This window comes from Vicugna pacos, chromosome 3, assembly GCF_048564905.1.
Source record: "Vicugna pacos chromosome 3, VicPac4, whole genome shotgun sequence".
NCBI lineage: Eukaryota > Metazoa > Chordata > Mammalia > Artiodactyla > Camelidae > Vicugna > Vicugna pacos.
Genome location: NC_132989.1, coordinates 19,502,676 through 19,529,268, shown reverse-complemented (window position 1 = coordinate 19,529,268; position 26,593 = coordinate 19,502,676). Strand labels below are relative to the sequence as shown.

The 26,593-nt window shown below is 40.9% G+C and overlaps 1 protein-coding gene across 1 annotated transcript in view; it reads left to right on the top strand.

The window, feature by feature from the left end:
- Positions 1-1,166: 1,166 nt before the first annotated feature.
- KCTD16 (potassium channel tetramerization domain containing 16) overlaps positions 1,167-26,593 on the top strand; it is a 233,019-nt gene continuing 207,592 nt past the window's right edge. The window contains exon 1 of the mRNA XM_006204502.4: positions 1,167-2,060. Coding sequence (XP_006204564.1) covers positions 1,229-2,060 — 832 coding nt within the window. The 5' untranslated portion in view covers positions 1,167-1,228. The remainder of the gene's footprint in view (positions 2,061-26,593) is intronic.

The window sequence follows — 26,593 nt, the reverse complement described above, 5'->3', positions numbered from 1 at the left end:
CGCGCTGCGGCGGCCGCGGCTGCCGCCCGGCTGGGAACATGGGAGCCCGCCTGCCCTTGCCGGCAGGCGGGGTGGCTGCCTGGGACCCCAGCAGGGCACCGCCGTCTTTCTTTCTGCTGCTGGGCTTTCTGAAAAGCTTCTAAGTCCCGGTACCTCTTACAACTCTCTTCTGTGTTAAGGATTCTTTCCAAAGGTTTAATTTTTTTTTTCCTGGAGACGCTTTGGTTGAGTGTTTTTCTCTGCTCTGCTGCTTCAATCCAACCACTTCTCATCACGGTTTAACTTTTTTGTGACTTGTTTTAACTTGAGATAGAGAGTGACTCTATACATACGTAGACGCAAATATACATTTATATAAATATTTATATATGTAAAAAATTATTTTTAAGAGCACATCTCTCTGGCACTTTTCACTGATACCTCTGTCCTTTACCTCTTTGGGATCTGACAAGCTCCGAGACTGTGTGTGTGACTGTGGATTCCGACTGCTTTGCAAATGGGTATCTCTCCACAAGAGCTGTGTGTCCAGCATTCATTAAGGTAAGTTCTGAGGCTTATTGCTTTTCCTGTCCAGCTGGGGAAAAAAAAAAATCCCTTTTAGCAGTTGCAAATTGCATATTCCTTTTTAATGCAGAAATAAAAATAGAAATGGTTTTCACACTAAATGCTGGAAGACTGAGGGATATGGATAAATTTGTAGACACAGAATAGCTTGAGAGCAGCTACAATTTAGTTGAAGAATGGCTGAAATCAGTCATTCCAGGGCTGCTTATGTAAAATAATCTCTCCCTCCCTCCCTCCCATCCTGCCTCCCTCCCTCTCTCTCCCTCCCTCTCCTCTCTCCAGCGGTCTCTCTTTTTCTGACTCATGCTGGGATTGAGGAAATAATTTTCTCTCTTTTCCTTCAGACAGACCTCTCAGTAGCTGGGGACCTGGCCTGCCTAGCCCGCTGAGCTTGGGGAAGATCAGATGGAGCTGAGTTGATTATCTTCCATGAAGTAATAGCTCACCACCTGCCGGGGTTTAAACTACTTATGCAGCATCCCTTCACCTATGGACTCTTGGCAATTCTGCTTTCTTGGGGGAAAACCTGGGGCAAGAGGAGGTCGTTTTTAACAAGTTAGTGTCCTCGCCCTCCCTTACAAGTTGATGCAAAGGCTCAGGCTGTGACTCCACTGGCTTGCACCTTCACATCCAAATAGAAGAAGAAGAAGAAGAAGCAAGGACCATGGCTCTGAGTGGAAACTGTAGTCGCTATTACCCTCGAGAACAAGGGGCTGCCGTTCCCAACTCCTTCCCTGAGGTCGTGGAGCTGAATGTGGGGGGTCAAGTTTATTTCACTCGCCATTCCACGTTAGTAAGCATCCCTCATTCCCTCCTGTGGAAAATGTTTTCCCCAAAGAGAGACACAGCTAACGATCTAGCCAAGGACTCCAAGGGAAGGTTTTTCATTGACAGAGATGGATTCTTGTTCCGTTACATTCTGGACTATCTCAGGGACAGGCAGGTGGTCCTGCCTGATCACTTTCCAGAGAGGGGAAGACTGAAAAGGGAAGCTGAGTACTTCCAGCTCCCAGACTTGGTCAAACTCCTGACCCCCGATGAAATCAAGCAAAGCCCAGATGAATTCTGCCATAGTGACTTTGAAGACGCCTCCCAAGGAAGCGACACGAGAATCTGCCCCCCTTCCTCGCTGCTCCCTGCCGACCGCAAGTGGGGTTTCATTACCGTGGGGTACAGGGGTTCCTGCACCATGGGCAGAGAGGGGCAGGCAGACGCCAAGTTTCGGAGAGTTCCTCGGATTTTGGTTTGTGGAAGGATTTCCTTGGCAAAAGAGGTCTTTGGAGAAACTTTGAATGAGAGCAGAGACCCTGACCGAGCCCCAGAAAGATACACCTCCAGATTTTATCTCAAATTCAAGCATCTGGAAAGGGCTTTTGATATGTTGTCAGAGTGTGGATTCCACATGGTGGCCTGTAACTCCTCAGTGACAGCATCTTTCGTCAACCAATATACAGATGACAAGGTCTGGTCAAGTTACACCGAGTACGTCTTCTACCGTAAGTGCAAAGGGTTCTTTTTATTTTACCTACGTGTGGATTCTCTTAACAGATGTATATGGTCTGCATGTTCAGTCAACGTCGAAAGAGTACTATTTTGGGGTGTTTTTAACCCTTGACATATAGCTAGAGGATTCGGTTATAATCAGCTCTCACATTTTACCTAAAGCAACTTTTGTTTTTCCAGTAAAGTCACAGAATATGTAAAGGCACAAGATGCACATGATGTTGGCGTAGGTGGTGTGTGGAATGAATACAGACATGCATGTCTGTTTGCCAGACACTTGAATTGTGGAGATAAGGTGATGATGAGAACGTGACTGTTGGTCCACGGGAGGCTGCTTGGCTTGGTGGATCAAATGCTGCTGTTTAGTCTTTCATCTGAACTTCAGGGTGTAGTAAGCTGGTTGCTGAAGACTGGCTGTCATCAGGGGCGTTGAACGCAGAAATGAGGGTTGCACGGAATGACGTGATCTTGGCTAGATGGCAGTGTAGACTGATGAAAGACCCCCCTTTCCCTGCCACCCCCACCCCCACCTCGGAAATGTGTTTTCATAGGCTTCACAGAGCTGTGATTCGATTCCTTAGCATTGTGTTCTGAGACTTGAGGTGCACAGCAGACTTAATTAAGCTGACCTTCATTTAGGATTCATCTAAAACGAATGAGATCCTTGAGAATTGTCAGTCACAGGCAGTCATCTTCAGAGAGCTGAGGTGATGGAATCACTGACATCAAAGGGAACCAGAAGAGGGGGAAAAAAGGAAACAATTGTACCGAAGCTTTTTAAGGAAGAGTTCCCACTTATTTAAATGACGGTTTACTGTACCGGATGCCTTGTTTTAAAGAAATGGCATTATTCTAAATAAACTATTAGCCATTGATCTTTGAAAGGGGAACAGTAACTCAGTCTGCAAAGTTTCATGCTGGATTATCTGCTGCTTTTCAGCAGGTCTGGGAGTTGGGGGAAAGTGAATTCCATATGAAACATGCTTCCAGTTTTCCTCTCTTCTTATTTTAAGGGAAACCCATAAATTTTGAGGATTAAAAGTACCTAATTGTCTTCAAATATAAAGATATGACTGACTTTCTTGGGCTGATTTTCGCCTCCAGTTGTGTCTATTCATTTGGAGATGGTGCTGGGAACCTTGGTGACAAGGCCAGTGGGCAGCCAAGTTGTTCTGTCCTGGCTTCTCACACAGTCGGTTTTGAGAAGTGGAGACACATGGATGGTGTAGAAAGAACAGCCTGTGGAGGAAAATCAAATCAGCTGTCAGTTCAGCAGCATGCCGATGTGTTGTAACAAGCTCTGTTATTCGGTCCAACATCCCCATCGATGGTCTTTATCGATGATCTCTACCTTCCTGTATCTTGGAGCTTAGTCGCCAAATTCTGCTCTCTTCCTTCTGGTCAGTTTTTCCCTGGTTTAGAGATAAGACTAGGTTTTTAGCTTTCTAGAAAGGAATCTGACCTTATCTGTGATTCTGCAGGACAAATATCTTCTGACTTTTTGAGGAAAAAAAATGTATTTTAGAGTTTAAATCTAGGTTTGTGATATTTACCTTGTTCTCCAATTTCTAATATTTGAAAACAGCATCTTAAGAAGCTTCAGTCAAATCAAACATACCAGCCATACCCATACCCCCTCAAAAAGATCACACTAGATTTCTAACCACTTGCTTATCTCAGTGAGATCCAGACCTGAGAGAATCTGCCTGCTAGCTCAGTGACATTTCTGTGTTCATCAAAGTCTCATCCATATAACACTCTGTCCTCCTGATCATATGATTGCTTCCTTCTGTGTTGGTTGGCTGAGAGCAGCCAAGGAACAGCTAGCTCTCCATCACTCCGTGGACAGGCTAGCACAAACATCCAGCAACTTGGTGTTGCACGGCACATATATTGCGTATGATACACTTGGCCTTTGCACCCAACATCCAGAGCTATGTGTTAACTCTTCCTCTGTCTGAGGACTGAAAAAACACACAGCTGGCTTTCTAGGGTGCATAACAGCCTCTGTGCAGCTGCTTATCCATAATTATTTAATTAGAAGCTGCCAACTGTGCCTAGATAAGCATTAATTCATCAAGCTGTTGTGGTCGGGTTAATGGGCCAAAACTGTGGGAGGTGCTCTAAAGCAGGGAGTTGACCGTATGCAGCGATGCTCCGAGCCTTGCCAGTCAACCGACTGCGAGCACCAAGCCACTGCATGCATTGCCGAGGGTGCGGAGGGCTGGGGCCACTGCCGGCCTGCCAGATCCGAAGGGGCAGCCTGGTCCCCTGGAACACACCCACCCCATCCTCAAAAAGCCCAGCCAACCAACAGATGCTCTTCTCCGTGGAACTCAACTTCCCCTGGGTAATAAAAATATCTATAGGAAAAATACAGATTTAGTAGATACTGACAAACTTCTTAGAGCCAAGGAATTAACTCCAATTAATCAGACTCTTCTAATAACCAAAGGATAATACAGAGTCACTTGGCCTGGGTCCACATCATAATATGAAATGAACAGCAAGAAATGAATACATTGCATATGGTGGTTGACAGTCATGGGGAGAGACCTCTTCCTCTGTTTGCCTAATGTTCTTCCACATTTTCCAAGGGGAAATTGGGAGACCTGTCAGTTATTAACGGGTTGGATTCTTGCCCCATTTAATCTTCATGTGAACCTGAAATTGATGGTCAATATCAGGTAATCTTAACTGTTTAATTAATGCAGAACAATGAACAGTTAAAGTCAACAGGTGTTTGTGTGTGTTCAATAGCACAGTAAGAAATGTGTTTGTCCACATGGCTTACACACCAAAATACAGTATGTGAGATACTACAGATTATGATTCACTTACCAGCAACCAAGAAAATGTGCATGCTATAGGAACATCAAAAAGAAATGTCTGTCCTAGGATTGCCTCTCAAAGTATTTTAATTGCTTTAAAATAACGAGAAGGTACTTTTCCTCCTTTCGCACCCGACTAGCTAAATAATTACGTCTCTTTTCTCTTCCGGTGCTATGTAGAAGGCAATGCCATAAACATGAGAGAAAGCCTGCTTGAGCCACCTGTAAGCGAAGTGCAAGCTAAGTAATTTGGAAAAGAGAAGTTCTGATATTGAACCAGATACTGAAGCGCTAGTCACACCATTTAGGAAGAAAATCACAAGTGCAGGGAAATAAATGAACCTCTTATTCAGAGCCACCTCCCCATGCCCTAGAGAGCGGGAAGGTTGTTCTTGGTTGGAGAAGATTATGCACATTTCTTTAATTCTACTCCTGAATGAGTTGCTTCAAACAAATGCCTGAAAGCATTCAGATTCAAAGGCATTTGCCTCTAATAAAACTGTGATAACGTGGCTACAAGTAGGGAGTTTGTCATAAGATCCAAAAACATAAACCTTGAGTTCTGTAAATTGTAGACAGAGATGCCGATTCACCGCCTTTTCAATGGATTACTGCTTAAATGTGCGGCTCTTTTTTTTTTTTTAACTTTTTTTCCCCTTTACTCGGTTTCCTTAAATTTAAAGGGTTGTTTCCACAAAAGTCTCTAATTTATGTACACAGTGTGGAATCTTTAAGATGGTTGATTGAGTTGGGGTGTTAGAGAAAAGTAGATCCAGAAATGATTTCTCATTTAGAGTTCGGCTGCATGACCTTACGCTGGGAGGGAATGTGTGGTTCTGGCCACTTTAAAGTCAACTTACCCAACGTTGCTTTTAAAACTTTCAATAAGAGGGTGTGTTTTTAGGAGGGGAGGGTATATAGGTCAGTGGTAGAGTGCATGCCTAGCATTTATGAGGTCCTGGGTTTAATCCCCAGTACCTCCATTAAGAATAAATAAATAAACCTAATTACCACCCCACCAAAAAACAGGGTGTGTTTTTTAAAGGAAAACAGGAGGGAAGGCATCTGTCTTGAATGATTCCAGCTCTCTTTCTCCTGAGTCCTTGAAAAGTTACCAACAACAACTTCAATTTTCATGACCCATAGAAATGTGATGTTAGTACATTCACGATGGAGCCACACAACAGTGAAGGCAAAACGGTGGCGGTTTGGTTTTCACCACACCCCCCTCCTCTTTCTGTGATGTTTTTCTGTCTTTTCCATCTTAAATGCTCTCTTTTCCTCTTGCTTTCATTATTTCTGCTTTCAAGTCCTTTCTCTCCATGCCATGATCAAGACTTGTCAGTAAATATTCTCTTCTGTCTTTATATGTAGAATATTCTCAAGGCATCGTATTACTTTTTTTTCAGTGATTTTCGTACAAAAGACACTTTTTAATAGTTGTGGATCAGGTGACTTTGTATCCCAAAGGGAGTGTTCTTAAGACTTGAGCTTCTTAATTTATTATTTAAATGCAGAACACAATCTCAGTCTAAGGCTTCATCATGAAGTCAGTTTAGACCTCTACTGGGGCAGATATCGGATGGTGATGATGCTGATGATGGGCAGGGATGATGGGTACCATTTTTGTCTAATCTCTTTAAGATGCTGTGCTCTGACCACTAGGCTCAACATAACCGTGATGTAAGCATGTTAGTAAAATACCCTATTATACTGTTTCCACTCTCATGCCAAGCAAGACCTACTGCCTGAGCACAATTCCTTGTAGGAGATGATTCGGGTAGTTTCTTCCTAGGTCCGTGGCATCCCTGAATGGACTTGGCAGCAAGAAAAGTACCAGTACGTGGGCAGAAAGGGGCGATCTCTGTGATTGCCCCCAAGTGCCTCAATATGTTAAGAATATATATATATATATATATATATATATATATATATATATATATACACCATGGAAAGAGAAGACCAAATGTCTCCGACAGCCTAATGAGGTTTGGATCATATCAAAGGAATTAGAAGTGGAAATAGCTGAGAATGTGCCACAAAGCTCCATTCGGAACATCTCCAAACACCAACCAGGGAGAGGAGTGACTGTGCATAGGAGAGAGTGCCAGTCCAATGCACTGAAAACAATTCTTCAGAAATTGAGAAGCAGTGCTCAGTTTCTGCATCATAGCTGACTGTTGCTCTTTTTCTTTGGTCTTTGCTACAGCTTTCCTCAGATACTGCATTTCTTGGCAAGTCAGCTAAAACATTTTTGTACAGAGATTTTCGAATGCATCCAAATGTAGAGACACCCAGCTCCAAAAATTACAATAATCATTACAAGACTAATCTTGTTTCGTATGTATTTCTACTTACTTTCTTTTCTGTCTGCACTGGGTTATTTTGAAGAAAATTTCATACATCAATCAATTCACTCATCCACCAATACTAATCCTATATGTTTCTAAAAGCAAATGAATTTTAAAAAGCGTCACAACACCATTATCACGTACAAAATTAACAATCCTTTAATATCTTTTAATGTCTAGGTGGTGTTCAAGCTTCTTTGATTTTCTCACGCTATTTTTTTAAAGTTGGCTTGTTTGAATCAAGAGTCAAATGAGGTCCATGCATAATCTCTGATTTACTATTTCTTTTCTCTTTCAAAATTAAAAGAATGCATAGAACATATACCAGAAAGCAGCAAAATGCATATTTTCAGTCTCTTCTAATCTTTCCCTCCCTCCTTTTCTTTCTCCCTTCTTCTCTCTCTCTCCCTCTTTCTTTCTTTTCTTTTTCGATTTATTTGTTAGAAGAAGCTCAGTTGTTTATCACAGCAAAAGCCTGGTATTCTGGGCTTTGCTCATCCATCTCTATGATCTCTGTGCTGTCATTAACACATTTTTTTCCGACCTCTATATATTCTGTAAATTTGTTTGAGCTTAACACCTGATTCTAGAGGCTTGATCAGATTCAAGTTCAGAATTTCTCACAAGAAATCTTCGCGGGAAGTCTATTTTTAATTTGCTTTGACAGATTGAAATGCTTTATGTTTTAGGGGCAAGGGGCATCATTTTCTTGTTTTTTTCATACTCATCATATGGACAGATAGCAACTGGGATCTCTTCTCGCCATTGTTCAAGCTGATTCTAGTGATACAACAAGCCGTACAAGAGGCCCCTGTTTTTCTTTCCAGCCTTTCAAGAGCTATCTAGTATTCTACTGCTGTTCTTGTCGCTAGTCTGGGCTAGCATCAGGGTGCAGGGAACCTACCAAGATGTGCTCTGGATCCTGCTGACTGGGAGGCAGTACCGTGTGGGGTGGGAAGGTTGTTCCTGGCTATTCCACTGTTATATTATTTGATTCTTTGAACTACGCTGATGCATGTAACTTGTGATATATGTTTCTCAAACCTCTTCTCTCCTTGAGTTCCTTATCTCAGCAAATGGCTTCATTAGTTGCGTAGTTGCCCTGTTGCCCAGGGAAGAACGAAACCTGAGTGGCCCCTCTTTCTCCCTAACCACTTCTCCAGTCTCCAAATCCTGTTGGTTCTTTTCCTTCATCCGTCTCAAGTCCATGCATTTCTTCCCATCTCCACTGATGCCAGTCTGGCCCAGGCCGCCGGCATTGCTCTGAGAGACTGCCGCATAAAAGCTGAAGTTGCCCTCCCCACCCACATCTGGTGTCGTCTCCTTGGGTCTGTTCTTCCTGCTGCAAAAATGATGAGAAAACGTGAGCCTGACCATGTCGCTCCTTCCCATGAGTCACAGCTCTTCATGAAATGACCTCTGATTCTGTCTCTAGCCTCTTGTGTTGCCATCCCGCCCCTGGCATTTTTCATCTCACTATACGCTATTTCTTTCAGGTCCCAAATGCTGTTATGCACTTGCTTCTTCCGTTTTGTACGTGATGTTCCCGTTGCCCGAAATTTTTCCCCCACCTTCTTTGATTACCCAAATACTGCAGGTCCCAATCTAGGGGTTACTTTTTCTGGCGAGCCTTTCTAGCCACCATATCTAGATTAGGCCCTTCTGGTCTTTGCCCTGTAGGACCCTATTTTCCTTTACTGTGGTACCGGTAATACTGTATTACTTGCTTATTTAGCTGTTTCTCTAAGGTTACGCTGCAAGCTCTGTGAAGATGGGAACTGCATCTGTCACCTTCATCATGATACCAGGCATAGGACCTGGCAAAAGTGGAGGCACTCCATCAATATTTCTCAAAGAAGGAAGCTAAATGCCCACCACAGAGTTCTGTTACAGTCCTAGGTGCCACTGTCTTGGATCTACCATTACATTATCCCTGAACAGAAGAACTGGAGAGCAGTGATGATGTGATTGATAAGGATAATGGCATTTCCTAACTTGCACTGAGTTCTTCTGGCCCTGCGCTAAGCACTTTACACACAAATTGGAATTCTCACCTTAAGATGCTCTGCTCTTAGCACCTGCCCTGAGACGCTAGCCCCAGGGAACCAAGGAAAACACTTACCAGCAGGGAAGTCTCCTGTGCTTTCCTTTTAGTTGGTTCACCCAAGCAGGAGCAAATTGAAGCTGGGGTGGGGCCAGGGTTTAAGGAGCAACCCAAGGAGGGACTTAGGATTCAGACAAGTGCTGCAAAGTTGAGCAAATAGCCACAATAGGGGAGGAGCCCTGCTAGCACGCTACGTGTGGGGCGAGACTGACCAGGCTGCCTTCCCAATCTTCCTGCCAAATGACTTGCTCTCCCTTCCCCCTCCCTCCCAAAGAAGTGGTCATTCTTTAACGCCAGAGGCATCATGACATGGTGGCTAAGAGCCTGGGTGTTGGAGCCCAGACTGCTTGAGTGTAAATCCCTAGCTTTTTTTTTTTTTTAAACGGAACTATGGTTTATTGATTGTGTTTCAGAAGAGAAAAATCACAACACCACTACCCACCCCCTTCTCAGCATTGATTAGTATTACTGCAATAAATTTCCAGTAAAAGCAAAGATACAACACATGTACCTTTTAGAAATCTATTAGAGATGGCCATCTTTAGCACTTGGGAAATGGGATCCACATCCTTTGATCCCCAAGTAAGCCTTTTTTTTTTTTTTTTTTGGAGGTGGAATTGAAGCATCAGTCCTTTTAGTTTTTTTTTAATTTTTTTGAAAACAAAGTTTATTCTAGGAAGAGGAACTCACTGCCTAGCTTTGATCACAGGAAAATGACTTTACTTCCGTGTCTCAGTTTCTTCACCTGGGAAATGGAGACGGTAACAACGGTACACGCTCACAGAGTTGTCACGAGGACTGATGGGGCTGTTACGTATAAAGTGCGTGTGCAGCAGCCGGAAGGGTTGGTATAGAATGGCGAAGACCTCCGGGAATACCGGCGTGACGAGAGACAGGCTTCCTGTAAGTAACTTACCTGGTGCTGTCTGGTAGTTCTCTTGGACACTTTGTCCAGTCTGTTGATTCTATGCCGATTAAAAACAAACAGGCAAACAAAAACATCTAGAAGTGGCTTTTCAAGAGGAAATTCAAGCTCTTCATTTTAATTGAATCTGAATAAACAGAAAAGCAAACCCTTCCAGAGGCCTCGATTCCAGTAACTCTTTTCTTCCCCCGAGCGATTCCTTAATGGAAGTCATTAATAATGGCTTTTCCCTTCACCTTGTTTCCAACGCGTGGCTTTTCGGAACCCAGGATAATTCGTGGTAGAATTGAAAAGTTAGAGTACAATTTAAATTATATATTCGGTCACAGCAGCATTAGAATAACCTTTTCTGAGTCTCGGCCTAAGGAGTCTTCCCCTTCGTGGTGACAGAAAGTGGTTATTGAGTGCACCCACGACAATAAGATCATTCAAAACGCTCCAGAAATGAAAACAAGACATTTTGCTTCGCACTGTGAGTAGCTGTCCTGTGTGACTTCAAAAGGAAATAAGAGCTAACGGGGCTGCTACTGTGTGACCCACTCAAACGCTGCGCTATGTGAAGAAATTCATACTTTTCTACTTTTATTCATCATTCCCATCCCAGAGCAGAAAGTTCCAATAACTTCCACACCCCCATTTATAGCGACCTTTTATTCTGAACATATGGGATAGAATGTGATTGTGAACTAGTTACGTGGATGAAAATGGGAGGCGACCCTATCTTTATACATAACATAGTGCAATCTTAAGAGATTTTCAGGCTGCTGTAGATTCTTCTTTGCTGTTGTTGGGCCATATTTATTCTTTTTTTTTTTTAACGGAGGAAACTTTTTCAAAAACCTATTTTCATATGTAGTAGCTAACATTTGTAAATCTTAAACTCTCAAATTTATCCCTTCCCACCCTCTTTCCCCAATAATCCTAAGATTGTTTTCTATGTCTGTGAGTCTGTTTCTGTTTTGTAAATAAGTTCATTTGTCTTTTTTGTTTGTTTGTTTAGATTGCACATATGAGTGATATCATATGGTATTTTTCTTTCTCTTTCTGGCTAACTTCACTTAGAATGACGATCTCTAGGTCCACCCATGTTGCTGCAAATGGCATTATTTTTGCTGCAAATGGGATTATTTTCTATTTTAGGCAATACTGTAGACAGCAGATCAACACTGCTGGGTTGCTATACAGAGAAAAGGAGAGCTGGGCTCTGGTAATGGTGATTGTTCTGTGAAGAGAGTCTTGGAACAGCAGAGAAATTCTAGTGACTGGGATAAGGGAAACGGGGCACATGCCTGTTAGAGTGTGGCAGAAGCATAAAATCAAAACCAAGGGAATTCTCTAGACTTGGAGCAGTGTCGCCAAGCCCTTAACAGAAAAAGAGCTGGTGGACAAAGAGAGGCACAAGCACTGGTCAGGCATCGTGGCACATTTCCTTACAGCTTTAAGCATTCAATTATTCAGATGGAGAAATTTTCCTAAGGGCACGTGCCTGCAAATTCACCCTGTAACATGAATGGAAAATAGGATTTCATTTTCCTTAATTTGCTTTCTAGCCAACTAGGTGAAATATCTTTTTTTTTTTTTCCTTTAAGCAGAAGGATACCTGTGTAGGGTTGTACAGCTTGTCAAGCTGCAGTGAACTGGCACGATGCTCATTTCTCTTTGGATAAGGAGAGCATGCCTTGGAAAATGAGCAGTGATGCTTGGCTTTTCAGGATAGACAATCCTGTGGTCTGGAACAGTAATGACTAATGATAAGTGATCAGTATGTTGTGTGATACTTTCAATATCTTAAAGGCCATTTTCAGGCCTTTGTATACCCAGCAATGTGAAATACTTATTTGTTTGGAAAGATCTGATTGCTTTACACTTACTGAGAACCTGCCTTCCATAAGGCACCTTTTTGTGTTTCATAGGATTGTCCAAGTGAAGTGGGTAAAAAATATAAAAAATATCATCCGTATGCAAAGAACTGAAATCCTGATTCACAGAGTCCTCAGGCTAACGATTTTCTAGGACTTCTCCACAATCTGCCGGGGAAGTGATTCACAGTGTGCACAGACCTCATGGATTGGAAACTGCAGGCCCTTCAAACCTTCCATTATCTGCATCCTTTTACTCAGACAAAATAACAAAAACACATCGTGCTGTGCAATCTAGTTTTAGACCAAGATCGTGCCATCCCTTCATCAGAATGACCTCCTTTAAGAGGCAGAGTGTGGTCTAGCCTTAGTTGCTTATACAGAATTCTGTTTTTACCTTCTGGCCATGCGAGTACATGCCAGGCCCCGGGACCTTGCCATGCCTTTGCTTTTGTGTGTGTTGGGTTCCTAAGCATCTCTGCAATGGTTGACTCGTCCACTTCTTCTAGAATCTATATCAAGCACCTACCATGCACCTGAGGCTGCACGCAGTTCCAGGGACTCACCTGTGAACAAGAAACATATGGTCCATGTTTTCAGGGAGCATATCGTTTAGGGAGAGATGAGACTAACAAACGGGCAATTTCAATCTTGTGTGGTGGAGAAGTATAAATTGATATGAGGATAGAGAGGGAGATCCTAATCTGAACTTGGGAGATCAGGAAATTTAACCAGATTTTATATCTTTGCTGAGAGAGGAGGAGATTCTGAAAACTTTATTGCATCTGTTGACTGTAACATACTAGCTGGCTGATGGAGTCATAAAAGTTGTATCTAGGATGGCTTAAGAGAATCTTAAGATCATTAGCAACCATTTCATTTCTCATTTAATTAGTTCCATAATTTCCAGTGAGAATGATTGTGCTTACTCCAGGAACCAACATCTTCCTTTTTAAACTCTTCTTCAGTGTTCCCCTCCATGCAAATCTTTGTCTTACGAAAGTGTGTGTGCAAAATCAGAAGTCAAATGATAGCCTTAGATGATCAGTAGTCAATTTTAAAGATGGTTTATAATGGTATCTGTGGTGTCCTTTTATAATGATTCCCAAAGTAGTGTCATTATTATTATTTTAACTTTAAGGGTTCCTGATGTAGCTTGTCAATCTCATGCATAACTCTTTTTCAGTAACTACCCAGTGCTGAACAGACAGGATGTCTCAGTAAGCATTTGTGGAATGAATGAATAAATTCATAACACCACATTTTAAAGGAATAAAGAAATAAAATGTGAAATTTTAAAGAATGAAAGGAATACCATGTTAATTTTATTTGAAAGGAATTAAATGTAAAATTTTGAAGAAGTAAAATGTAAAGCAATAAAATATGAAATGTAAAATAAATGAAAATGTCATTTTTATTTGATACTTTGTTAAAAATGGATGCACCCTGTGAGTGACAGTGTAAATCTGGTTGAGTTTTCTAACAGCCTCAGACTTACCTGGATAAAAACCTTAGTTTCGTGCCTTCCTGTTAGGGCACTCTTGGGTGAGTGTTTTAACCTCTTTATACCTCAGAACACTAATCTGTAAAAGGAGAACGAGGAAGCTTCCCTCATGGCAGTACTGGGGGGATTAAGCCAAGGTCACGCCGTCCTGTTCGCTCATCTCATTAATATCTGCGCACTTCACCTCTAGGCTCTTTTTGTTCGTTGTACAAATAGTATGTTTGGACCTAGAAGAAGAAACTGGGGGAATATGGATCTGTTGGAGCTGATCTTGCCCACTATCCAAACAAATGTCAAGCTGCTTCTCACTGGTTCCACTCTGGACTAATCGCACACACACTTCCTGACTTTAGAGAAAGGAAAAAGGCACCACGTAACACATTCCTATAGTTCCCTTGGTGTGCTCACCTCTCCTGCCCCTTTCTGAGGGCACTGGTCCATCCATAGTGCTGTCACATGGCCTTCTAACCATTCTTACAGTAGGCCAGTCTGCCGCCCCCTCGAGCCGCTGCACTGGTGGACTCTTCCCGCCGCTCCTTGCTTGAGTCAGGCTTTAATGGGCTTTCCTTGGAAGGGCCTCCCAGCACCACCCCAGCAGAAGGAGCCCATGTCTTCCTCATTGTCCAGCACTGTGTTTCCACCATAGCAGTGTGCACACGTGTAAGTATTTGCTTGACGGGGTCGGGAGCTAGGAACTCTGTCCTGTTCTCCTGTAACCCTAGCATCTAGTGCAATGCCTGGTGCGTGGTAGGCACTCAAGAAGTTATCTTTTCTCTATCTTCCTTACCCCACCATGTAAAATTATCACAGTAGGATTCTCTCTCATGCTGAGGGCAACTGACTATATATATATATATATATATATATATATGTGTGTATACACACACACACATATACACACACACGTGTACATATATATAATATATACAATCTATCTATCTCTGGCTAGTATAGTAGAAACAAATGACAGAAACAGAAAAGGGCAAATTAAACCTTACAAGAAAGGATAAAAGAAAATGTGGACAGAAGTGGGGAAACTGGCTTTGATTCATCATGTACCCTCTCCAACACTCGGGTACCTCAACTGTATAACAGGAGCAGTGAAACTCATAGGACATTGAATAGCAAACTATAGGACACGTGTCAAGTGACCGTGTTGCTTTATTAGCCGTCGGTTGTTAAGACAGATTTTATCTGAGCTTAAGTGAACGTCCAGAGAATGTCTTAAGGAAAGGTAACTCCGTCCAAGAAGAGAAAGGCTAAGTCTGGTCATTTAGAAAGTTGTTAAAGCATTTGGATACTGATGGTCAAAAAAACCCCAAAAAGGCTGAATAGGACTGCAGCATCAGCATTATCACTATATAAGACTGAGCAGCATAGAATCAAAGATGTGTTGGGTCTGGGTTGGAATCCTCTGCTTATGAAATGACTGTGCACCCGTGGTGTGAAGGCACAGGCTAAATGGACAAAAACAAACCCCTTACTGAAGCCCCGTAAACTGTGATGCTGGATGGAAGCTTGCAGCGAACCTTTATGCTAGGAAGTTTGCCAACTTGATTTATAAAATCAGAGCATCCTGGGAAGTAGGGAGCTCTCATGATTTCATGATTCAGTCTCCTCTCTGAGTCTTCAGGCTGTAAATGAAGTCCTAGGTCAAAGCTACCATACAGAATCTTTAAAAGTGACACTTTTATTGAAGTGGGAATTGGGTGTAAGATGTTCCTCCCTACTCCTCCTTTTTTTTTTTTGCTTTTTCCATGGTGGCTTTTGGGGCAATTTCAGGAAACTTAAGGCTCAGAGTAGCTGTTTGAAAACTTTAACCCAGGCATTCTAAACATATGGTGAATTTCTGTCTTTTGAAAAATTAGCTTTTTATATTTTTGCTCAGGTTCTTAACTGTGCATTCCTTTCTACTTTTGTTATTTTCATTTGACTATGTTTAGTTCTTAGGACAAATCTAAATGAAGGATGGACTGGAGAAAGGCAATTATTAGAAAAGATAAAGAGCAAAAGTAAATGAATTTTGCTCCTATCTTTGGTATATTATGGAGAAAATTACTTTAATTATCCACTGTACTTTTTGTTTGTTTGTTTTTTGTTTTTTGTTTTTTGGGGTTTTTTTTGTAACAACACAAGCAATGGGAGTTGTTGCTAGTGAAAGAGAGCATGGAAAATGGTCATCACAACTGACTTTATATGCTTTCCCCTAGTAGTCTGGAATTGTTTTATATATTGTGAATAAAGCCTGAGGTTAGTATATTATTTTATTAGATCAGTATAATGTATATTTCCTCCAAAAAGCTTAAGGGACTGTGGTAAAATCTCTGGTTGAGATGGTGCTTTCTATCCTGACAACAAGAATTAATTGTAAACAAAATCTATTTTGGGGGTGTTTGCAAATAGTCCCTCATACCAGCGATATTCTGCTGTATAAAAACAGCAGGAACACTTTCTTTTTATCATAGCTATATTTTCATATTGTTTATAGTCTGTGATTTGCCTTGGTAATTCGCTTCCTTTTATGGGAAAACAAGTTTTCTTCCAAACAACCAGATGCAATGTAATCAAATAATTGCTGTCTTAATTTGCTGCTGAAATCCTCCTGAGCAGACAGAAATAAACTATAGGTGTGCAGTGGTGTATATTTAAATTCTGAGGTGCTAACCATAATCATAGCCATCCTTTATATTTGAATTCTACATCAGGTGTCATGTCCAGCATTTCTCATTTAATCCCCATGAAATCTCTATGTAAAAAACTGAGGCTCAGGGAGGTTTAATGTGCCCAAGGCTGCTGTTAGTGGCTGCTTCAGAATTTCTGTATGGGAGACACCTAGCAGCATTAAGTTGGAGGAAAGTTCATTTACTGATATAAAGAATGAAGTGATTCGTGCTCACCCAGGGACGCCAAAAGAAAAAAAAAAAGAATGAAGGTGAAGGTGGACGGATGGAAATCATGGTGTGTGATGGGGCTGAACTTTAAAATAATTCTCCCTACTCCACAGATCCAAGTTACTGCTCTGCGGTCTCAATTGTAATTGCTACAAGCAGAATTCAAATCCCAATTGCCCCAACCCCAAATCCGGCACTTGTAACTGCCATGCAACACCATAGCAATACCAGATGGCGGACCTATCTTCTTTGAGCTGCCAAAAGCAGCTCTTCATAGGAGCTGACTCCCGAGATTGAGTGAGGGGCTTACATACAGCCTCCCTCAGCAGGTGGAATGCTAGAAGGTGCTGGACAGAGCTGGTTTCCCTTTCTCTCTCCCTTTCACATTTCTAGCCTTAAGAAAGCAATTTTCCCATGATACAGCTTTAAAAAAAAATTAAACCAGATTGGGCTGAAATCTGCAAATGTGTCCTCAGTTACCCACACAGAGCTTCTGGGATACAATCTCTTCTCTCAGAGACTCCTACACAGCATTATTTTTAAGAATTTGATTTCTGAGGTACCATAGATAGGAAAAGGCACAAGATTTCATAGTACAAAAAGATGTCCAAAAACATTTGAAATGCAATAGGAAGGCTTTATCCTTGTCTTCCTCCACTCCACTAAATACCTAAGCAAAATAAATTAAAATAAATAAATAAGCAAGCAAGCAAGCATATATCTTAAAAAAAATACAAAGGCATATTAGCAAGTTCTCATTCTAGAATCTGTAGCAAAACTGAAATAAATGAGGCAACCTGAAACCAGATAAATCCAGATATTCTGACAGGCACTGCTGGTCTCTAGATAAAAGACACATTTAAGCACAAACCTATGACTAACCTGAAACTCTGTTCAAATTTCATAGAATATACTGAAAATGTGTTCTTTTTTTTAAACCAGCTTACCTAGTTTTAAATTTGAGGAGAGTTACTTAAGAATATAATTTTGATGTAACTATCTTATGTTACTTGCAGCTTTCTATTACCTTTGAAGCCTAGACGTACACAACAGCACGGTTACAAACAAAAACCGAAAAGAAAAATTGATTCTTGGTTTTAAAACCAGTTGACACTGATAACCCCTTTTCCTTCTGAGTCTTGAAGAAAATCCTAAAACCTGAGAGATGGGGAAGTATAGCCTCTTGCTTCCCCCCATTTCTTTTGATTTTTGTTTTTCTTCGTTGAGCTCTTTGCTCTGAAATTAGAGATGCCACTGGTGGAGCGCAAGTCACATGGCAGATGCTATGATCAGTGCTTTGTAGATGTTACAGTGTTCTCTCTTTAGAACAAACTTAGGAGGTGAGGATTACCTTTCCCATCTTACAGATGAGGAAACTGAGAGGTAGGAAGACCCTTACCCAACCAAGTTCACAGCTAGAAAATAATAAAAACAAGATTAAGACTCTGGTCAAGTCTGTCTGACTCCTAGGACTGCAAATGCTTTTTTTATTGCTAAGTTACATTGGTTTGTCCATAGAGTACAGACCTTTTCTATAAAGCGAAATATAAAAGTTAAACGGTAGAACAGAAAGTGAGGCCAAAAGAAGATTACTTTCTTAAGATGGTAGCAGAGATAGTGTATTTGTATGCTAGTAGGAAGGATTCAGGGCTTAGGGAAAAATCAGCAACGTGGGAGAGAGAGGTGTGAGCTGGATTGATACCCTTGGGTAAGCAGGAAGGAACAGAGTTGAGTTCATATAGAGTTTGTCTTTGTTATAAACCTTGCTAGTTCATTCACAGTAATAGGTGTATGAATACAGAATGGATATACAATAGACACAGTAACAGTCTATGTGCATACAGTCACATATATGCATGTGTCTGCACATACATATGTACATATATATCTCACCAACAGTAACAGAACGATGTGTACAGGCACTGTTGGTTGATATGCTTTGGTGGGATTTCCCTTTGATTGAATTGCTTCTATCTGCTCAGTAAAGTAAAAAGCTGAAAGATTGAGGATGGGGAAGGAAGTCAGTGAGGTTTGGAAAGAGAGAAGATGGTATAAAATAGTTCTCTAGGACTGTGGGAGAGTGAATGAACTAGAGAGGGGTGTTACTGACCTGCAGCATTAAGGATTCACTTGAAGCAAGTAGCCATGTTGTACATTTTTTTCTCCATCCATGTCCAGCTGCTTGGGTGTAGGTGGGGAGCAGGCCCAGATTTGATCATAACCAGCAAGTGTGAGGTTTGCAGAGTAGGGGCAGAAAAGCTGAAGATGGATGCAAGAAAGTTATTAAAATGATTGACTACTGAGTTTAAGTTAGGTAAGAAATGCAATGAGGACATGAAGGAGATGAAGGGCGATAAAAAGATGTAGGATCAATGGATTGAAGTTCCCTATGAAGTCAAAGGTTGTTAGAATCTATTATTGGAGAAAAGGAGCTGGAAAGCTGGGCGTAGATGGTGAGATATTTGAAACTGAACTTACAGAAGATCAAGTGATTAGTAACGACACAGTTCAGGGTATGACCATGAAAGAGGATGGCTGAAGGAAGGTGGAAGGTGTGACTGTTGTAAGAAAGAATTTGAGAGTAACAACACTGTGATCATTTTAGTATGAAACATTGAGGGTAAGAGTTAGTCAAAAAAGTCCAAGGTCCCAAACCTGGGAGGCATCAGTCCTGGGATTTTAATCTGGCTTGTACAACATCTCTTCCACCCATATAATGTGCAAAATGGTTTACGTATGCTATGCGTCCCTCCCTGCCTCTCTGTCATGGATAATTAAAAGGGGCTCAGGGATCTCAAATGCCTTGTGTCACTTGCCTCCCAATCTGTCATTCACCAACATAGACTTAATAAGCACCTACTAAACACCAGTGCACTGCATCCACATCCCAGGGCTACAAAGGTGAAAGGTATTGCAAGGAATTGCAGTTGAGAATTCAGTTTCAACTGTATTATCATCTTTGCCAGTAAGAAAGGGTTTGAATAATATCTGAATATTTCACTGCATCTTGCCCTTATTATCTTATAAAAAATGAGTAGAGTATAGAAAATGAGGGTGCTGATATTGGTGATAAGAAGCATCTATCTCATAAACTTAATATAATTGTGACAGAGATGGGAAGCTTTAGGCATGCAGAAAGAAGCAAATCTTTAGCCTCAACTCGGTACCACTGGATTTAAGCCAGTTGAGTGAGTTTTCTATTAGGAAGGAAAAAAAATCCTAGTTTACAAATTTATTAAATGTAGGAGTTGTATTTCAAAGACACTGTCTAAAAGGAAAGGTGTAATTAGGAATGTTCTTTTGTTTTTCTTTTCGTATTTCAGAATGCCTATCATGTAGGATATAAATCTAGGCTTTGATTTATGCAACTGGAGCTTTATATAGGACTTGAGATGTGTTATGTGTGACTACATGGAATGCTTTTATAATATAGAAGTGATGCAGGTATTGGGAAAAAATAGAGGAGGAAATACTTAATTCTGTGTGGAATGATCAGGGATGTCTTCCCTCGGGTGACAATTCTTAAGCAAAGTCGTAAAGAATGAGGAGTTAGTTAAGCAGACAATACAGGGAATAGCATTTTGGGTAGAAGGTCAAGCAGGTGCTGAGGCATGGAAATGAGACAGATCATGACTGTTTGCTGAACCTCACGGTTGGGATGTAAAGGCCAGGGGCAGACAAACGCTCTGTATGGAGAACAAAGTCGAGAGCAGATGGTGAATGGCCTTATATGACATGCTGAGCTGCTGGGCTTCACCCTGGTTGGTGGGGAGATTGTAGGTACCTAGTAACCACAATTCATTCTTATTCGTGTCTTCCTTCTGTTTTCATTGCTCATTTAATGTTGCCTAAACTCACATCATGGTTGTCCCTTGCTTGTGAATCACTTTGTGATACCTGACTGTACTGTTTGGGATATACTTTTATGGGCCCATTCTCATAGATCTCCTCCTTTCAGCTGCATGACTAACTGAGTCTTTATCTTTCTTCATTTATTTGATAAATATTTATTGAGCACCTACTATCCACCAGATATGTTCCAAGTATTACGGGGTTCAGAGTGAACACAGCTTCTGTTCTCATGAAGCTTAATTCTAATGGGGGACATAAAGTGATAAGCAAATTCATATATGTCACTATCCATGAATACTGCCTGTAAGATGAGCATCAGGCTGAATTACGAGGTTGACAATGTTCCTCCCCATCCTCTTCTCTACCTTTGCTCTTTACTGGTGTCAACAGTGTTCTAGAAATAGAAGAACCACACAAAGAAAAGACAAAGGTTTCCAACCACACCTTTAACTCTTCATTGAGAGGAGGGAGCTATGCTCGTCTTGAATGTTCTTGATCCTTGATGGTTTGCCGAAGGACAGACGATTATTCTCTTACAAATTTATATGTATGGTTCATAAGATCACAGTTTTTCTTAAGTTCATGTGTGCATTTCAGATTATCTCCTGACAATATTCAAATAATAGAGCTTCTGCTAACGGCAACAATAATAGCTAATATATTTTGAGCGCTTACTTGCTAACTAGGTTAGATCCACTGTCTGGACACTCAAAGTTCTGGGCTTGCAGTGAATGAGCAACTTGCCCCAGGTCATACAGCTGGTAGAAGGTGGAGCTGACATTCAGACCCAAGCCAGGGAGTTCTAGAACCCGGGCTCTCCTGCTCCTTGTGATATGTGACCATGATGCTGGAAGACCAAGGTACCAGTCTTTTTCTTTCCGGCAAATAAACACCTTTGGATGGAATCTAAAGTATATTCTTCCCTTGGGTCTGAGGTAGATTCTATTCCTAAGGTACATCACTCTTCAACAGAAACATTAAGCCAGCCATGTATATAATTTCAAATTTTCTAGTAGCCACATGACAAAAAGTAAAGAGAAAGAGTAAAATTAATTTGAATAAAATATTTTATGTAACCCAATATATCAAAAATATCATTTAAATCTATGTCTGAATATTTTTCATTGCTTCAGTTTTTTAATTTGAAATCATTAAAACTAAATAAAATGTTAAAGTTAAGTCACATTCTTTAGTCACATTTGCCATATTTCGAGTGCTCAATAGCCACATGTGACTAGCGGCTAGTATCTTGGAAAATGAAGCTTTAGTGGATATTGTTTTAAGAAGCCCCGAGCTGCTCACAGAGATCACATATATAATCGTGAATAGACTCTGAGATTTTATAGCTATTTTTTCAAGCCAGGTTGGAAGCAAGGAACCTTTGTTTCAGGCACAGCAGCTGTTTTTCAGTCATTGTAGCGTCGTGTCTTTCTGACTTGGATAAGTGCTTTACAAGTAACCTGCCATATTTCCAGCTTGAATGGCCTCCACTCTTATACAGGAAGCCATATCAACTGTTACATAAAAGAAAGTAATGTCCATTGTGAAAGTTAACTTTGTTGTTCTTGTAGGCACAGGGAGGTAAAGGATGTGATCTTTGTCACTTTTCTTCAATCCCAGGAGAAATTCTGATTCTGTCATTTTAAATTCGATATCTTACTATGTTGAAATCGTCATTGTGAGGGCTGGATGCCATCAAGGTCAGCTCTGTATCCAGCTGAATGTTATAGCCTGCAGGGGGTCTAACCTATCAGAGGTTTCTCCCTATTCTCTGGGAAAGAGAATAAGAAAGCAAAGAGATGTGTGAAGTTTGCAAGACAGCCCTCCTCACAGTGTATTTTTATTTTCCTCATCCTACTCCCCTTTTATTTTATTTTATTGTAGAAGACAAAGAGTTTAGTGCTAATGGCTGCAGGTTCCTCTGTCCATCATAGTCCCATCCCCAAAGGACTGTGCAGTTATATCATTTGCACTTTAAATGGAATCCATTCTTATAGCTGGGTTTTTCTTGTTTTACACCCTTTTCATCTTCCATAAACAGGACAGATAATGAACACAAAAGAACCCAGTACCTAGGAAGATAAGGCAAAATTGCCCAGGTGTTTGAATTGTGCTGACCAGTTTTATCTGGTTGTGATAAATCCTTTCCTGTCCTGGCAGTCAGTCCTAGGGAAGGGGAGGGAGAAAAGGAAGAATCAAAAAGCACTAATTAGTACTTATCATTTAATCTCTGCAGTATCTGCTTTGCAGCTAGGAAATCATAGTATTTACTAGACAAAAGTCTTCAAGGAGTAAAATGGAATCGAAATATTTTCTGTTTAGGCAAAAAAAATTTTTTTAATAAATAAATAACAGTGAGAGGAGATGACTTACTGTAAAGAATACAATCTTATTGTATGTTGCTTTTGTACTGAAGTGTTTGCATTCCCAGTCATCTGATGCCAAACCGGTGCCATATTATAGTCAAGTCTCAAGAATGGGGAGGAACTGATTTTTTTTTTTCTTTCGATGTTTCCTTTGGATGTTCCCAATTCAAAAGACAAGATGAATTGTTTGGTAGAAACCTTGATCATGTCTCTCTAAAGCTGTTGCTCCCCAGCCTCACTCTACAAGAGAAAGTTTAGGATTTTACTCTCTTGTGAGAAGTGTAAATAAAAGCCCCACATGTTTTTTTTTTCACTCACTCCATCTTGCTCTAATAGCTCAGATTTACCATGAATACCTTCTCCATCCCAGGGATGACAGGTTATTTAGGTAGCAGCAGAAGTGCTGAACCAAAGAGGTAATTTGTAAGCAGGTTCACTCAAACCACAAAGACAAATGGCTGTTTTGTGGAAGATCCCAGACTTGGAATCAGAAGGCTAGGATGAGTGTTATCCTGCATGTCTGCTACTTACCAGCTTTGTGAGTCAGGGCATACAACTGAGTTAGGCTTTCCTGTGAAAAATGGGAACAAATCCACCCACCTTACCAGGCTGTGGTATGGCTCAAATCAAATGATGTCTACAAGGAAATACTTGGCAAACTATAAAACACTGTACAATGAAGTTAATACATATATAACCCATATATATCAGAATCCTCCCCTTTTCCAAAGATAAAAGTTATTATGATCAAACACGAGTTACTGAGATGGGCCAGAAACCAATCTCTCCCTAAAGGGACCTCAGCCTTTTCCTCTCTCTCTTAAGGAATACAGAAGCACATCACCAACTCTGTCTTTTCAGGATGGAAGCTGAAAGCTGTCCAATAAGCAATAAATAAATGATTGCCAGGAAATACACCCACTAGCCTGGCTAAAGCCGAGCTCAATTTCTGCCCCAAGAAAGTACACAAGCATACCCGGTTGATGGAATAAAATATTCTCAGTGTAGGCCTTTAGGGGGAATCATTTTTCATGGGTGATAATCTTGTTTTTATGCATAAAGCTTAGTCTCCTGATACAGTGATTTCAGGCTTCTAACAATCCATTATCCTCTAGGTTGATAAAAAGTCTCATGCTTCCCCTTTCTTTGGAGGGTCTAGTGCACCTACCAAGTATAGGGGAGGAAATGTACTTTTCTTTCTATCTTTCTGGGTTCTTGGCTGAGACCCCTCTGTAATAAAGGACAGATTAACAAGAGGAAAACGAACACAAGCTTAAAACCATGTGTACCTTCTGTATACATGGGAGATACCCAGGGAACTGAGTAACTCCTGAAATAGCCCAACCCAGCACCTTAAATGTCATCCTCAGTTAAAGACAAAAGAACATGGGAGGGTGGCGGGGAGTTGGAAGCCAGTTATGGGAGGTTATCAGGCAAAGCACAATATACAATGGTAAGGTTTTATGCAGATAAGGGTTTCAAGAGATTTGGTAATCCTGTTCCTGGTACAAATGGAGAGACACTCTTACAAATGGAGATTTCCCTGATAAATGTAAATGTCTCTTTCAAAAAGGTAACTTATACTAGGTTTTCAGAGCTTTTCCTCTATCTGTTGTTTCTTAAAGATAATCAGCCTAAAATAATCTTTATGCCAAGGAGATGTATTTTGGGGGCAAATTTTGCTCGCCTTTAGAAGGGTGTGGCTTCTTTGTTCATAGCTAAGAGAGGATAAAGTCCTTTGTCTCCTAATGAGCTCAAGGATGTTCAGGAAATTTGCTGAGCTCTTTATTTCCACGGTTTATATTTAGAGCAGGAGGGACAGAGTCAGTCTGACTGGGTCACATTCTCACTCTCTCACTCTTGTTTGACATCATGCACCCAGTTACTTAAACCCTGAATGCCTCAGTTTCGTCATCCAAAAAATGGGAATGATGACAGTACCCACCTTTTGAAGTAACTAAGAATGTTAAATGAAATTATGAATATAAAGTGCTTCACAAAGTACCTGGCTCCTGGTAAGCCCTCAATAAATATCAGCTTTATTATTGTTATTATCGTTATAGAAATGAGAGATTATTCTTTTTTTTTTAGTTTTTAGATAGAAAATTATAATATAATATTTTCTATTTGTAACAAACTTCAGGCAGTTCTTTGAGATTCACTGTTGAAATTTTATGCCTAAGGGAATGACCTTCAAGCCCTTTGGAAACACTCAGATGTTTGATTCTTATTTTACAAGGCACAGAACCTGCCACAAGATTTAAATAACTTGATATTTTAAACATCCTCATTGTTTCTTTGTAGCCCCAAACTTTACCATGGCCTGGCATACTTTAGAGATAGTACTGACCTAACACTTAATGACCATATCAAAAGGTCATTGTCAGTGTATGGATTCCAGAAAAAGAAAAATGGCATCGCTCTTGGCAATGATTCTGTTACTGGGTTGACATCATTAGACAACAAAACATTTGCCTAGGTCCTCCTGCATGCTAGGCACTGTTAGATGCTGAAGATACATAAAACTCTGTGTCTGCCCATGAGGTGCTGATACTCTGGTGAAGACACAACCACAGATACAAGTAATTATCAGATAAAGAATAAATGCTGTGTCTGAGGCACAATTAAAATGTAGAGGGGGGAAAGCAATTCTTTTTGGATGATGTCAGAAACCGCTCTGAAGAAGAGGGAACATTTGAGTTGGGTCTTTGAGGATGAGCAGGAGTTGAGCTGATAGATGGGGGTTTGGAATGGACAGAGGGCCATTCAGGCAGAAGGAACAGCCTGTGCAAAGGCATGAAACTTTGAAGAGAATGTTATGGAACTGGTGGGTACTTGGGTACGTCTAGAGCAAAGCACAATAGACATCGTTACTCATTATACTTACCTAAAAATCATGAACATAGCTCTCCCATAGCGATGTGGAGATTACATAAAACATGAACAACACATATTTCATGAAAAAGAGCTAAAGGTTAGGAAAGATACCATCTTAAAGAAACTTGCTTGTTGGATAGAAAGAAAACAGGGAAATTTAGAAAAGCCATCAGGATAAGTAGCTTAAAAAGCATATGGCTTTTTTTTTGTAAAGAAGGAAAGCATGCAAATGCTTTTGCCTGCTAAGAGGCAACTTGGGATAAGCACTGGTCTGGGAAGAAGGCGATCTGTTCTGCTACTAACTGGGTATTGATCTGGGAATGTTGCTCAGCCTGGTGGGCCTCAGTATTCTCATCTGTAAGGCAAGGGATTTAGGTGATGATAAGGTCTCAGAATTTAAGGATTTATTATATTGGCCATGGCTCTCTCACCACTGAAATATGTTTTCATGGCTTGCCTGTTCCCTGTTGAAAAATGCACCACGTCTAATAGCAGGTCAGGTGGCTAGGTACCAGAGACAAGCTCTGGATGGACGGAGATACTGTTGAATCTCTACTTTAAGTCTCCACTTTCATGGTTCCTTCCCATCAGTCCTAGATTCTTGGGTGTTCTGGGCCCCTCCCCCAGATGTTTCTTCTACTGCAGAGGTCTGGTTGCTTGGCTTTGCCAGTCACATGCCGCTTTTTGGTCTTAATCAGGTTGAACAGAAAACTCCAGGATAATTTCTAACCAATTGATTTTGGCTCTGGTTTCTCATCTGGTTCAAGAACGATCACTATGGAGATCCTACACCACCAGGCCGCTGTCCTTGCTATCACAATTGTAATTTGGCATATTGATACAGTACGAAATTTCAATTGAGCAGATGGTGCCAGGATTTAGACTTATGCTTATCAGATACAGATGGTCCAAACAGTGAATTTATCTGTTGGTTATTTTTATTTAGAGCAGGTTACATATAAATGA